Source organism: Carettochelys insculpta, chromosome 6, assembly GCF_033958435.1.
Source record: "Carettochelys insculpta isolate YL-2023 chromosome 6, ASM3395843v1, whole genome shotgun sequence".
NCBI classification, from domain to species: domain Eukaryota; kingdom Metazoa; phylum Chordata; order Testudines; family Carettochelyidae; genus Carettochelys; species Carettochelys insculpta.
Window position 1 is genome coordinate 29,734,080 of NC_134142.1, and position 16,150 is coordinate 29,750,229.

A 16,150-nucleotide genomic window follows, 5' to 3' on the forward strand; every position below is an offset into this window, starting at 1 on the left:
CACTGTCAATACCTCTTGGGGTGTCCCCATTAAAACTAGAAAAGGGAGAAAGGTAAAGTAATTTGTGATGACCCCCAGCTTTTTAATGGGATGCAGCTTACACATTCTGCTGGATGCTGGAGATGAAGAGGCAAAGCTCTATTTCAGTTACACTCCACCCACTTGCTCTTAGAAGGAAACAGCTGGTGCACACACACCCATAAAGACTTCAATTTAGATAGTGCAGAACTGGCTGCACTGGGAGAAGAGGGCACTTTTTCTTCACACCTCTTTCCTGAGTGGCTGTACTGGGGGACTAGAAATAAGACAATGCACCTTGTCACTGAAGTGCACAATATAAATATATTCATTACACTATTCCTCAGCTTCTTATTTTAAGAATAGAAACGGTAGCAAAACATTTCAACCTCAAAGATTCTTGCTCATTTTTACCAAGGTGCACCTTTCCTTTCATACTTACATTGATGCTGCTGTCCTTGGAGCAGGCAATCACTAAATAACAAAGACTGACTCTGGGTGTCAAGTAATTAACTGTATTTTAAGAAACCAAGAATATATCCACTTATCTTTTCATTTGACATTTTCTCTTATCCAATTTTTCAAAGTGACAAACAGGATAACAGAGTCTTTAATGTTCTAACTCAGCTTCAATAGCAAAGACTGAAACCAGAATGTTAAATCATCTGTCCTAATTTGAAGTGACAGCTGCGACATGAAGGACTAGTCTACACATGCCCGAACTTTGAAGGGGGCATATTAATCAGGGCAATGGGAGATTACTAATGAAGTGTTGCGGTGAATATGCAGCACTTCATTAGGCTAATTCTGCTCAGTGGCAACTTCGAAGTGCCAAACTTCGAAGTGCTGGCATGGTTGTAGCTGCAGGCACTTTGAAGTGCCCACACTTCTTCGAAGTGCCTTTACTCCCCAAAATTTTGAGGACTAAAGGGACTTTGAAGTAGCACAGGCACTTCAAACTGCCCACGGCTACACAGCATGCCGGCACTTCAAAGTTTGACCCTTCGAAGTTGCTGCAGGGCAGAATTAGCCTAATGAAGTGCTGTGTATTCGCCACAGCACTTCATTAGTAGTCTGCCATCACCCTGATTAGCATGCCCCCTTCAAAGTTGGGGGCAAGTGTAGACCCAGCCAAAATGTTTCTTGATCAGAAAAACACTTACTCGTTTTACAATAGTCAGGACATCTTTATCTTTTTCCTGACACAGAAGTTTTCTTATACATAACTCTAACTGCTGAAGTAAATGTTTGTCTGTAGGCACCTTCAGAGTAGATTTCACTTTTGGTAACAAATAGCAAAGCTTCATTCTGTAAGAAAAGGAATTCAATTTTAACTTCTCTTGCAGATAGTGAGCAACAACTTGGTTCTGTCTGATAAAAGCAGTAGCCAATGTGACTCCACTCCATATCGGCTTTTATTTTCCAGCCTAACGCTAAACTTCATTTTTCTGAAGTCCTTTGAAGTTGCAAAAGGCTACTTGAGAATGGAAAGCAAAGCTGAAGAGTGTGAAAAAGAAACACTTAAAATCTAAATTATTTCTAGTTCTACAACAAAATTTTGAAAGGCACTTTAGTGTCTTCCCAGATGAAGCCCCATTTTCATGAAGTGACTTAGAGACAGAATTGTCAAAGCATTTAGGCACCTAAATGTCTAGATAGGTGCGTGGTGAGATTCTCAAAAGCAGGTAGGTGCTGAACTCCCTTAGGTGTCTGGGTCTTTGGCACCTAGGAGCCTGAGTCTCATTGACAGTCCATGGGATTTATGCTCTTCAGTGCTTAAGTCACTTTCTTAAAAAAGGACTTAGACACTCTTCACAATGTTATCCTCACTCTCCAGTCTTCTAGGCTACTACAGGAAAGACAAATGTTCTGCACTGGGACACTGCTAGACAGTTCAGTCTGAAAAAACTCTCCCTGACATGAAGATAGATGAAGCCTACAGGATGGAGCTATAGATGAAGGGGAACAGAACCTCTCTGAAAACAGAAGTCATGATAATTCTGGATGGGCTAACAAAATGTGCCTGCACTTCCGACTTGTAGCAGTTTGCAGGCACTCACACTGAAATGAGAAAGTTGTGACTGCATAACACAATATCGCTGAACATTAAAAATTCTCCAAAGCCTGTATTATGCTTTCCAGTACTGATCTCCATACGGCTTACTAAGCTGCATGAAACCGTTAATATCTTTATAAAATAATTAAGCTCCATTCTACACAGTAGAAAATTTCTGCAGAGACTCCTTAAGGAAAGAGTTTATTGCAGTAGAATCATATACACAAAGCTGTACCTTGTCAGCTATAAAACTAACTTTTAAGGCCATTTTCTCAAAACTTCAAATATGACATTTTCGCTTTCTTCAATGGTTCTCTGATTTTGCAATATAAGTTCAGTTTGAGTAAAGAAGTGAATATAAATACAAGAAGCAAAATGTTCTTATTTTCAAACAGATATTTTTAGACATAGAAAAGAAACATATTTATAATCATAAAAGCATTTTATATAATGCCATCAGTATAGAACTAGTGAACCACATTATTACAAAATGTGGACTCTGAACCACAGTATAGGTGCTGAAATATGAAAACAGAAATGCAAAAAATGTCGTATCAGTTCTGGTCAATGGGCCATCTAGTTTTGTATTTTGTCTCGACAATGGCCAGAGAGAGAAGTTAAAATAAACCTGAAGGAAAAAAAATTGGAATAAGATGTCCATGGAGAAAGTTTTTTGTTTTTTTTTTTAACCTCCACCAGTTAGTGGCTGGCTTATGCTTGGATATATGAGGTTTTGCACCACTGTTTATTTTTAGCATACTGGTACAACTGTGGATGCTTTCAATAACCATGTTCACTTCTATGAATCCTGCTAAGGTTTTGGCCATGCTGATATCTTGTGACAATGGCTATTGATGGATTCTGTAAAATGACTTTCCTTTTTAATCAGTGGTAAATTTGTTGTGTCTTAATTCCACTAAATCCTTCTTTTTTACCTTGTATTAGATTTACAGATAAACAAGGAGCCCAATTTACCATTGTTATACAATTCTCATGCAAAAACTATACTAAAAGAACATTAAGGTTGCAAAGTGAAATATTCTAAACTTTGGAAATGAAAAAGATAAGGCTGTTTCTGCATCCGTAACTGTGCTCTCTTTTGCACATACATGCAGAGTTAGTATTTTATATGATCACTGTGTCTCAGATACAGTGTATAATAACAGAATCATACAATTTTTGCCTAACATTAGTACATGTGTAGAACTTTATTCATAACATAAAATAGTATTCCTAATATTCAAAGAAAAATTATTTCACGTTTAATATTTAGGATTTATTTTTATATTTCAATAGTCTACAGAATATCTTTATTTTAAAAACTGTCATCAAATTTCATCTGCCCTTGCGTCGTGCACCTCTGAGGTTCTTCACACTCTGTTCTTGTCATGATTAATCAAAATAACTTTGTGACTGATGCAAATTTCACTACTGTGCTTTCACACAATTAATGAATTTATGAAACAATAAAAGATCAACGGATGGAACCTGCAGGCACCCTGTGAATCTTTTATGTCAAAAATTGACAAATTCTTCCTATATTTTTCTGTCCTAGACATCTTTTAATTTCTGTCAGTACTTCAGCCCTCACATTGGACTAATCTAAAGGTACATGAATTCAGTGGGAGAGACTCCCATTTCAACAGGTCTGGAATCAAGCATCCAGTTTCTTTAATTGACCAATAAAGATCTCTGTAAAAGGAAAAATAAATTATATCACGTGGCCCTCCTCTAACCATTATGTTGTCATGCTCTGTAGTTAATAGGCAAGACTTACCTTTAGAGAAGTTGTTTTTGTGTCTTATTAGACTACATTCTAAATGTTTTATAATCCTCTTTAAAAAAAAAATCAGAAAATCTTAGACTTGTTATTCAAATTATCTAAAGAAGCCATTTAACATTATATTAGCATACACCATGAAATTAATAGTTTTTTTTCCCACATAAGATTTCATATAATTGATACAATACCTCACATTTGCTACAGGGTCATGTGTAAGCTCAAGTACGGGTAGAAAGAAGTATTTACAGAAGAATGATTTCGAAAACAGTTCCATAATGAATTCACAGGTGTCTAAAAAACGAAGTCTGTTCCAGTAACTTTTTCCTTGGCCCAGCTCTAGAAAATAAAACCCCAAAAAGATTATCCATAGAGTTTTCAAAATGAAATAGAGACTGTCTCAAGGACTAGCCAGGGACTGAGAGTGCTTTTAAGAGGTGAATAAACTTGTCACATACCCTAGCATGTCAACCTATTTCAAATTCTGTCTCTGACTGAAGTCCTGATCCCACTGAACACAGCACAGTTTTGCCAGGGATTTTAATGCTGGACAAGATTTCATCTGTATTTGATTAACCCACCAAAACATCAGAACAAGTGACACAGCTGGTAAATGCAACAGAAACTTGGGCATTTCACACCATACATCAGGTGCATGAAGCCAGAGCTCAGTAAACATTAAAAGATGATTAATAACGGCTTTTCATCTTTCCATAATATTTCTGAGGGACTACAGTAGAGATCAGAAAGTTAAACTTGTCAGTTGCTTTTAAAATATTTAAATCTTCTATAAATTATTCATGTTTCAGAAAACCTATCATTCAGCACTCTTTAAAATAAAGTGTCAAATATTCTATTTTTTGAGAGAAATTGTTCTTTGTATAAAATAGTGCCTTCAGCTAAAAATACAAAATTCTAGCAATGTGGTTTACAGGAGCTTTGAGCATATAATAAATTTCCTGCACAGTCCTTCTGCAGAGTGTTTAACATAGCTGTGGCATATATTCACATGGATTATCTGATGGCACTGTAAGCCAAACTGATAGTACTGTATGTCTCCTGTATATTGTCACTTGATGATATGGTTACAGAGTACAACCCTAAGCACAATTTCCTTTTCATTTACAGAATTAATTTGCTTCTCCTAAGGTAATCAAGAAAAATTACTACTTACGTTCAATCAGTTTCTGAATGACTTCATGTCTCTGTTCTTGCTTGCGGTTATAGCGTAAATAAACACAGAGAGTTCGAGCAGCTGCTTTTTGGACAGGGAGAACATTCTTAAAAGAAACAGGAAGTACAGTTAAACATCTACAGGCATCTACCAGTACTTCTGGACACACTACCATAGAAAAATAGGCAGTTTTCAGTTTTCTTCTGAAAGTGTGATACTGTGGCATGTGCTTTTATTTTCCATTTTTCCCCTTGCAATATATTCTACATTATGTTTTCATTCTCAGATTAACTGATATAATACTTCTAGGTGAAATGATTTTTAATATCTACTCAGATCAAGTGTTTTTTACAAACTGACTCCATTACTACTTAATTAGGCCCCTTCTTTAATTCAGACAATTATTACTTTTCAGACTGATGATATTCCATGGCTCTGGGACTCCCATAATTTACTGCCTTCTTTTCATCCCCCCCCACTTTATTTTGTGTTAAAATAGTGGGAGGAAAACCCATTCCCTCTGTACTGAATGGGTACCATCTCCACTGCTCCTAGTTGTAGAAGCTGTTTGTCTCTGGATGGGGCACAGGTTATGAGAGCGCTCCCTGAAGAATTACCTGGCATGGAGTGAGTAAGAGATATGGACAGGAATAGGATGGTAAAACTGCTGCAAAACTCTCTGAGCAATAGGCTCAGTGATGCATCTTAACCTTGAATGGCGCACCGACAGGGATCTCTCTCACACATGAGTTCACGTGAGGCAGCACAGTAACATATCAAACTGAAATAGTTTGGTTGTTGGGTGAAAACACAATGTTTTGCTTGTCAGAAAAAGGAGAATGAATGCCTGACAAGTTCTGTTTATGGGTCAGCTTACACTGAAGTAAGTCATGCCAATGCAAAAAGTTTACCATTCATATTTCATTCATATACCCGTGTGTAAAAATAAAGAGATCCCACATCCTTTTCCTTTAAAAACATACAGGTTTGACCTTTACAGTCCGGACTTTCACAGTCTAGCAACGTCTGTGTTCCAGTATTCCTATGGGTGCTCCTGGGCTGGAGCAACCATGGGAAAAAGCCAGGCCTCTGTGCTTAGCATTTTCTCTCCCAGTCTCCCAGAGCATCCACAGCACTGCAAATGCTCATATGTGACTCTCAATCTCAGACAGGAAGTGACAGGCATGGGGAGGGTGGGATGCATGGAGGAAGAGGTAGGGTGGCTGCAGAGCCCCATGGGCAAGGCCAGACATGCAGCCCCACAGAACGTGGGAGCACAGCCCAGTCGCTTGAGGCTATGGATGGTGGCAGGGGCTAGGAGTACAGCCCAGAGTGGGCTGGGAGAACAGCCTTGTGGCTGGGAGCCATGGTCGGTGGTAAGAGTAAGGAGTGCAGCCCCGTAGCCACAGGGCTCCACAACTGCCCTGTCTCTTCCCCCAAGCTCTCCTTCATCCCCCTGCTACTGGCAAAGTGCAACCACACAGCCAAAGCAGCAGAGGGGCTGACACTGACTTCCCTTGGTCCAGCAGATTCCTTGGTTCAGGACCTGTCACGTCCCAAGATGCTGGCCCAGGGAGGTACAATCAGTATAAGCTTTTACTAAAATTGTGTAACAGTCATGTGTATTTTGTACATTTTGCTTTCTACTATTGCTAGTAAGCAATAGGATGCCTGACTTACCACTGCATTACTCTAAAGAAATCAATGTCATAACCGTAATGGAAAACCACAGTAATGCAATGGTGACTTGGGCCCATCATCTTTTATTTCTATAGTTACCATTTATTTCTATAGTTTCCATTTATTTCTATAGTTTACCCACTTTCACAATTCTCTCCATCCCTTTTGTGTTTAGGTTCCTTGGTATAGGGACTGCACTTTCTACTGTTTCTGGAAATCACTTGGCACATTATCGGTGCTACCAAAAATAAATAATAATAACAAATGCTCTTTTACAGTACTCCTCCTCCTTGAAGACCCAATCCAGTCTTTTTAAAGCACAGTTTACTGCCATAGAATTAAATGGCACACAATAAAGAGTGTAATATAAAGTAAGCTAAGAATTTTCTGCTTGATTTCTTATTTCCAAGGAGAAAATTTTGACTTACACAAAAACATACTGAGAATCAGCAATGGTATGGGATGAGAAATCCAGAAGGTGGGGAGTTCTTTGAGCATTTTCTTAGTGCTGTGTGATATAAGTATTGAACAAACTTTGTTCTATAGAAGATAATATAAGAAATACTAATTTAAAATAAACAATACAGTACATAAAGGTATTAGTTATATTTCATTAGTCATTCTGAAGTACCAGAAACATATATGAAAACAGAAGAAGAGAGACAGAGCTTGGGGCTCACATTTGTCATAATGATTGTCAACATTCTGTGCAAAAAACGATAATAAATCTGATCACTTGATATGATATGAGGCAGGCATGCATATTTTTGTAGTAACTTCTCATGAATCCTCCATTTTAAAGAAGTTGCTGCTCTCTGTTCTGCTGTTGTTAATGCCGGAATCAAGTCAGGGACAGTCAGCAACTAAAAATATAGAATAAAAGCATCAAAAATGTAAAATCATTGCCATGACACAGTAATATTTAAAACCTAAAATTTATGTTAATTTAGAAATAAAAAGGATTGATTTGTTCCTTCTTTAGGATGACAGCTTGTGTTTTTGCACATGCAAAATCCATTCATTCAATAGTGACCCCTCTCCCCACCCACCAGCAATGGACAATCTGATCACCTCTACGCATTAATAAATTTGTACTTACAGCATGCTTGTGAGTAATGTAGTATTAGTGCCATTTTACAGATGGGGAAACTGAGAAAATGAGTCACTTGCCCATGATCAAAGAAGGAAGCAAGGCGGAGTTGGGAATAGAAACAATGGTTACCTACCTTTCCATAACAGTTCTTTTTCAAGATGTGTTTCTCATCTTTGTTCCATTTTAAAAATGTGTGCATGCCCACATGCACACCCACATTCACAGCACCAGAGATTTCTGCCATATCAGAATTTGCAGAGCACTCTCTGGAGTGGCATGATCATGTAGCAGTATATCAGGTGCTTCCAATCCTACGTAACGTCAGTTCCTTCTTGGACACTTCTCCAACAGAGAGGTAAGAAGGCAGGTAATGGAATGGACAGGAACAACACACCTCAAAGAACAGATACCGAAAGGTCGGTAACCCTTTTTTCTTCTTCAGGTGCTTGCTCATGTAGATTCTACTTTAATTGGCCCAGAACCAATACCTGTGGAGGTGGGCTCAAAATTTACAGTTTAGCAGCTTCTAGTACAGCTCTGTCACAGCCATCATTGTCTGAGGCCTGCTGGGTCAGTACTCAATGGGACATAAAAGTGACAAAAAAGTGGCCACTCTACGGATGCCTGGATAGGCCTGAGCCCTCGTAAATTGTGTTGGAACAAAGTCTGGACACCGCGTATGAAGCAAGCAGGAGGGTCGATTATACACAATGCTGGTGGGTATCATTTTGCTTGGTGAACACTGCCAAGCAGCAAGTTACAAGTGATTACATAGGTACTGATGGGCTGAGGGAAAGATAGAGGCTAGTAAAGGAAATAAGCACAATTAACACAACAAACTAATAATCTAAAAGGTTACAGAGTGCTCTCCACCCATAGTTTACAGAATGTTTTATCTATAGACCATATGGTTCAACAAGTCCTTTGAAGAGAACAAACATCAATTAATACTAATGTGTAAAGCAGTGATGTATAGAGCTGACATCCCAATGTTATCTTCGCATGGATATGACCATTTGTGTTATATATACAGAATCAAAAGAGAAGGTAATGAAAGAATAGTGACACTTGCGCATTTGCTGTTCTCCCTCTGAGATATCCTAATTCCACACCCACAGGCTCCCCTCCTGGAATGTGGTTGCCCAGGAAGTTCTCTCTGTTTGAGCTGGAATGACATTCCCAGATGGCCAAGCGGGGTGTGGGCAGGAATGGACTCATGCTACGGGGCAGGCCTACCAAACTCCAAACTTTGAGCAGTGGTTCTTAGAAGAATATCATGGCCTGTCTCAGAATTCCTGTCCGACAATTGTGCAGTGATGATCATGGTGGATGGCATTTAATCATAGCAGAAATGAATGAAGGACATGATCCAAGAGGAAATCCTTTGAGCAGATAGAGATCGATCATACTTGCATCAACTTATAAAACAGCTTGGTCCTGTTGTTGTAGAAGGCTAGAGCCCTCCTGATGTCCAAGAAATAGACCGTTTGTTTCTCCTCCAACATAAGCAGCTTTGGAAACATGGCCAGTAAATAAATGTTTTGGCTCTAATGGAACAAAGGGACCATCCTGAAAAGAAAGCCTGGTGCAGTCTTAGCTGTACTTTGTCTTTATAGAAGATATCAGATGTGCCAACATCGCTACCACCAGGCATGTAAATTTCAAGAAGAGGAGAAGGAGAGAGTAGGAGGCCAAAGGCTGGCTGAACCTCTCTTGAGCACCATTGCTCCTAAACATTTAGTCATGCAGTACCCAAGCTGTCAGATGTAGAGCTGCCATGCTGAAGACTGACATGGTTCTGGGACAACAGGCCTGATGTGAGCAGCAGACAGAACAGGGTTACCAACAAGATGTCCAGCAAAATGCTGAACCAGTGTTGGCACAGCCAGCCCGGTGCTTGGAGAATGACCTTCACCCTCTGCTGTTTTTCATAAGGACCCTGGACAGCAGCGGCATTGGAAGGAAGATGTATATCAAACCCCCAAACATGATATTTTCTGTACAGCCTAGATGTGAACAGAACAGCCAGTGAGTTTCCTACCGATGAACAATGGAACTGACAACCAGTGGATGATGTCCTGCTGATGCCTGGTATCCTTTGCTCCTGGAAGGTGAGTAGCTACAAGGTGGATTGTATGCTGCAGACAGAAGATCCAGAGCCAGGGAGTTTCCTGGCAGAGGGCAGATTACCTGGCTCCACCCTATATGATGACTGAGAAAACTACAGCCATGATGTTCTTCAGGACCTGAACCACCAAGCATTGTATATGGAGTAAAAATGGGTTAAAAATGTACATGGGCCTGGCAGGCCACACAAAGTGCCCCGAGTTGCCTGATGCTGACATGCAGTGAGCGATTATAACCGGATCAATGACCTTGAGTACTGAGCTTGCCCAGTTGGTCTCCTTCTCCAATATTTTACATAAGCAGTTCTTGGTATGCATGTGGTAAATACTGTCAAAGCTTATGAGAGATCAAAGGGTGTCACTATGAACTGGAAATAGTACTGACTCGGCATGAAATGAAGATAGTGCTGATTCTCCAGGAAGACAGAAATATAGAAGTATGCATCCTTTAAGTCAAGGGTGACATACCAGCTTCCTGGATCTAGGGAGAGTATGATGGAGGCCAGGGAGACCATGTAGAACTTCAACCTCTTGAGACTTGTTGACATGATGCAGGTCTAGGATTGGTCTGAGGCCTCCTTTTGGTTTTGGAATGAGGAAGCAGTCAGAGTAGAATCCTCTTTCTTCCATGTTCAGAAGAATCTCTTCCACCGCAGACAGGCACAAGAGAGTTTTGACCTTCTGAACAAGGCATTGCTCATGAGAGTGATTCCTGAAGACAGTTAGGCAATGGATATGGGAGTAACGACTGGCTACAAATTGCAGAGTGTTTCCTTACAAGTCTGCATGGAACATCTAGCAGTTCTAGGTGATAGGGAACTAAACTGACCAGAAAGGGCAGAAGTGGTTGAGGATGGAGGGAGAGCTAGTATGTTGGGTCACATGCCATCCTCAAGCACACCCTCAAAATGACTGTTTCTGGTCTGCCTGACTTTGGAGAGGGTAAAGTTGAGTGGCTGAATGGACAGAGGATGGCTATCATCTATAAGGCCTTGGTTCTTCTCCTTTCTCCAGTGGGATCCTAATTTGGGAGACTGCTAGGACCTAGATTGCATTGGAAGATGAGGGCACAGATAACAGAAAGTTTTCTTGGACTCCTCACGGGTGTGTAAGCCCAAGGAGCAGAGACTGTCTTGGGAGACCTTGAGCTTAAGAACCTTCAAGTCACTCAGCTCAGAAAAGAGCCCTCTTAAGGGAGATCCTAGGTAGCGACCTGCATCTCCTAGCACAACCCAGAAGCCTGCAACCAGGAGCTGCAACTCATGGCCACCTCTTATGGTACAACTCTAGCACCCAAGTCTGTCACATTCCCAGGCCACCGAGAGGGCTCCCCAAACCACCGTTGTGCTTTTGCTCACAAACACAGTGAACTCTTGTGGCATGATCCTGCGGGAAGGTCCCTGTGAACTTACCGAAGGACTCACACAGGATAAAGTTATAATATTCCAGCAGGGTCTAGTGATCAGACACCCTAAGCTGTAAGTCAAATAAACTTGCTTGCCAAACAAGTCTAATCTTTTGGCAAATTTATTTTTTGGTGTTCTGCAGGAGTGTCTCTGTCTGTCCCATTCATTTATCACAGATATGACCAGTCACGCTGGTTGGATAAATATATAGATACTCAAAATCCTTTCCAGGGTTACAGTATTTCTTTTCAGTCTCCTCAGAAGTCAGGAGAATAGGAAATGGGCAGTATCCACAATGATTTGGCTATCCTTAAGCATAGCTGGGTGTACAGGCAATGTACAAAAATGAGAAGGAAGTCCAGGGAAAACCACTACAGGTTGAACCTCTCTAGTTCAGCAACCTCGAGACTTGAGCAGAGCTGAATGAAAGAATTTGTCAAACCAAAGGAGTTCAGTATTGTCTAGCAGCTTTACCAACACCTCCACTGCTTACTGGGCTCTAAGAAGACATTTAGGGATAAATTACAGCTAATTAACAGAACAGAACACTGAGAGCCAGGACGGGTGGCTGTAAGCAAACTTTGTGGGACCGTGGGAACTTTCGCCACTCCCACGTAAGTGCCTGTCTGCCCAACTAAAATCACGCTGAATTAGGGATGTTGGCAGATGAGAAAATTCCAGACTAGACAGGTTTAGCCTGTACTGCACTTGCAAAGGAAGACATGGTGATCCAATTAGCCATCACAGACAGTAAGGAGGAACTGAAAGGGTATAGGACTGGTGATGTTTCATATTCTACCACTTGAGCATGCCACTCCAAACAGTGTCAGAGCTGACACTGTGGATATCACTAAGGCAGAAGTCTCTGATATCTGTGTACATGGGCATGTACACAAAATGGAATTAGAAAGAGTAAGCATTTGAAGAAGAACCCAGGTCTCCCAAATACTTGTTTAATACCCTAATCACAAGGGCTGTTTCTACACAGGCCACTTCCTTTGGAAGTGGCATGCTAATACATGAAGCAAATGATGCTAATGAGGCGTGGATGCAAATTCCCCGTGCCTCATTAGCATAATGTCATGTGATTTGGAGTCCGGAAGACTGTTCTTCCGGACTCCAAACTACCGTGTAGAGGCACCGCCACAGGGGCGCGGGGCAACGCTTCTACATGGCGTTTTGGAGTCCGGAAGAAGGGTCTTCCGGACTCCAAATCACGTGACGTTATGCTAATGGAGGCACGGGGAATTTGCATCCACGCCTCATTAGCATCTTTCACTCCATGTCCTGTGTAGTAATGGCCAAGAGCATCATTACTCTGAAAAGGAATAAATGTGTCCAAAAGATCAGTTCTGTAAAAAATTACCCACAAGTGCATACAAAATATTAGTAAGCATATGCAACTACATTTTGGTTATGAAACCATAAAGATGAAATTGTATAGTTTGGATGCAACTTAGCAACCTTGTTTGAAAATGTGATATATTGAAAAATTTGGGGTTATTTATTCAAATAGAAGGTAAGTGTAAACTGAAAATTTTTGCCTTGTGTAGAAGGGCCTTAAATCTATACAATTTCCTCTCCATCTTGTAAACAAATGCAAATATCAGTTTACAGATTTATCAGAGACAGGATTTGATCCCATAGTTCTTCTGCAAACAGACTCTCAGTGATTTCAATGAGCACTAGATATGTAAAACAACTTCAGCACTAACTTCCTTCATACTTAGAACTTGATAACTAAACGGGGGTTACTTACCTTGCTTTCTGATCCACTGTTTTCACCTCCAGTAGTCATAAGTTCAAGGATTTCAGGCAGGTGATTTATCAGTGCATCTAATACCTATGTAAAAAAGGCTGGATTAATCATAATTGCAAATTCACTTGAACTGAATCTTTTCTTGCCTGAGTTTGAAACTAGTATGTCCCTGTGTATGACTTCAGTGGTGTTACCACTATTTGAACCTACTCTCTAAAAATCAGGCCCTTTTAAGGTATTCAAGTGTCTTACTCCAAATTCGTACTCATTTCTCAATACCTTCACAATGGTCCTATACAAAGTAGACCAGACATTGGCATAACTGCTTTGAAGTCACTTGCTAAAAACAAGAGTTGAGATTATCATTTAACACTCCAGCAAGCAGCCAGCAGGTCTCAGAGAACAAAAGTGGAAACTCCCATTCCTGTAGTACAACCAAGTTTACATCCCTGCGTTACACCCTCTTATAGCCTTAAACCCCACAAACATAAACATAAGATGGCTGTATCAGCCCTAACACACCTGCACTTGATCTGGGAACCAGCAAACAGGGCAATCTTGCCTTCAACCTGGTGAGAACACCAAAAGTGGCATTGAGACAGTGTGCACACACCCAGTAAACAGCTAAGGGATAAAAACTTGGGAAACCCCACCCCAGCTGAGTTTCACTAGGGACTTTTAGCCTTAGAGGTGCCCCAGATTCCCCCAGCTGGAGCCACTTCCACTGAGGCTGTGGTGTAAGGCATTCTGGGATTGTGACTCTCCATAGAAGAAAGGGATGCAAGCATTCCAAAGATCTTGTTATCCCATTGAGAGCATTGTCCTGTTGTGCTTTTTGTTTGCTAATATGTACCTTCTGAAACTGTAGTAGCCTGGAGTAGTAGTCTTAATAAACTAGATTATCTGTAGTCAGCTCTGTGTTGAAGCAAATCTCATAATCCTGTCCATCCTTGGCCTTGTGAGTTGACAGAGATTTCTTCAGTATTTTACTGGCTTGAGACTAAAATGGCTATTTTCTTAATAATTTGTCCATATCAATGGAGAACGAAAAAGCTCATAATACATTTGCAAAATGGTTAAATATTTTACAAATCGTGAAACTGAGGCATAAGAAATGTACATAACTTGCCCAAGGTCACACACAAACCCTGCGTCAGATTACAGACAAAAATCTACGTCTCCTTTCTGTAAATCCTATCCCTTCATCATAACACTACAGGTTGGACCTCCTCCATCCAGCACCCTCAGGTCCTGACTGGTCGGGGGAGTTTGCTGGACAAGGGGAAGTCAGTTTCAGCCTCTCCGCCTGACTCCTATTGAATCCCCTCCCCATTGCCAACTCCTAATCAGCCAGCCCTGATGTCACTGATCCCAGATGGGTTCCTGACCCTGCTTAGGCTCCTCATCAGCCAGCCCTGCTGCCACTGGTTCAGGTCACAGGTCTGGCAGAGCTCCTAGCCCTAGGCCCTCCTATCCCCTAACTCCTGACTACCAGCTGGTCCAGAAACCTCTGTGATCACAGATTTTAGAGGTTCAATCTGTATTATAACTCCCCTTCAGTCAGAGAAGGAAAAATTCACCAGAAAACTTGAAACCTCTCCATAATCTATTACATATATATCCTGAAGCTCAATTGAATTTTATAAATTAATCAGTCTTGATAAATTGGAAGGACAGTGGAACTGGGGAGCAGTGGAAGGGGGAGCGGCTAGTGTACCTGCAAGGGAAATATTATTTTTGATCTGTGTTTCTGACACTGAATGTCTGTCTTAAGCAAGTGGCTTTGTGTGCTCAAGCCAATCAGGACTCTAGGGCTGCTGGGCACTGAGGAAAGAGCAGGATTCAATGGGGCCAGCATGCTGCTGCAGCACCAAGGACTGGTCTGAGGCTCAGGTAGGAAATCAGGTGGTTAGGCTGGGATCAGCCACCTCTAGTGCAAAGCAAAGTATGCCCCCCCCACTTCCCAGCATGAAACCAGCTGCCCCATCTCAGTGAAATCGCAATAGCTCCTCTCAATCTCCAGGGAGAACATACATCCCACTCCTATCTTTGACCCTTTACCTATCCTCCACTCTACATGCAGAGCATTCAACTTAATACCCCAACTTCCTGCCTCTCCGCATTCAGACTATTCACCTGGACTTCCCAACACTCCAGCTTCCTCCTGCTCCTTGATTTTCTCCATGCTCAGATTTCTGTATGTACTTCCATCACCACCTTCAAAGAGAGCTTCTGCCTCCTCCGATTAGTTAAACCATGTTCAACCACACTTTTATTCTTACACACAAAAACACATGCATGCACTCCCTCACACTGATATGTATACCCCTTCTTGAATCTGATAAAAACGGGAGAATTATTGATGTGAAACATCTCCCTATTGTCTCTTCTTTTATTTTCTTACGGTCATCACCTTCCAAAAAGGCACAGAAAGAAATCTGCATCTAAAAGGACAATGTGGATCTTTACAGAATATGTGAACCCAAAGTAAAAGCAAATCACTTCAGCTTAGATTAAGATTCACATTAATGTAGTTTACACTAATGCTCACTACCAACATAATAACCCAATATAACAAACAAGTAAAGATAAGCAAACAATATATTACCTCCAATGAATCATCCTGTAGTAGCGTTACCAGTTCTTTATGTATTACATACACATCAGAATCTAAAAGCTTAGCAACCTAAAAATGACAGTAAGACAAACAAAAACACACTTTAGTTGCATGTAAATACAGCAATTAAAATTATGTGCATTTACTTTTTGAGTAAGATTTGACTAGTAACATGAAAGCAGGGATGCTGCGCACATCTCTAATACCCATAAATTGCACTTCAAAATTTCTGAGTTTATGTACTTTCCTGCCATTAGCATATCACATGGCTTTTGTAAACAGCATGTAAAACAAACACCAGGGCTATTTCATAACTATTACACATGCCACTGTGACTGGGTTAACAAGAGCTTCCTTTTCTAATATTTATACTCCAAAGGTATTTTTAAATGTGACATGCAAATACTTAAAGTAACAGCCAGGGCTTTTTAAACAGACTGC

The 16,150-nt window shown here is 40.7% G+C and overlaps 1 protein-coding gene across 1 annotated transcript in view; it reads right to left on the minus strand.

Annotated features, from left to right (window-relative positions):
- Window positions 1-16,150, minus strand: part of PPP4R4 (protein phosphatase 4 regulatory subunit 4) — a 59,928-nt gene that overhangs the window by 15,799 nt on the left and 27,979 nt on the right. The window contains exons 10-15 of the mRNA XM_074998738.1: window positions 15,701-15,778; window positions 13,093-13,176; window positions 7,389-7,571; window positions 5,029-5,134; window positions 4,046-4,193; window positions 1,182-1,326 (exon numbers count right to left, since the gene is read on the minus strand). Of these exons, the coding sequence (XP_074854839.1) occupies window positions 1,182-1,326; window positions 4,046-4,193; window positions 5,029-5,134; window positions 7,389-7,571; window positions 13,093-13,176; window positions 15,701-15,778 (744 nt within the window). The remainder of the gene's footprint in view (window positions 1-1,181; window positions 1,327-4,045; window positions 4,194-5,028; window positions 5,135-7,388; window positions 7,572-13,092; window positions 13,177-15,700; window positions 15,779-16,150) is intronic.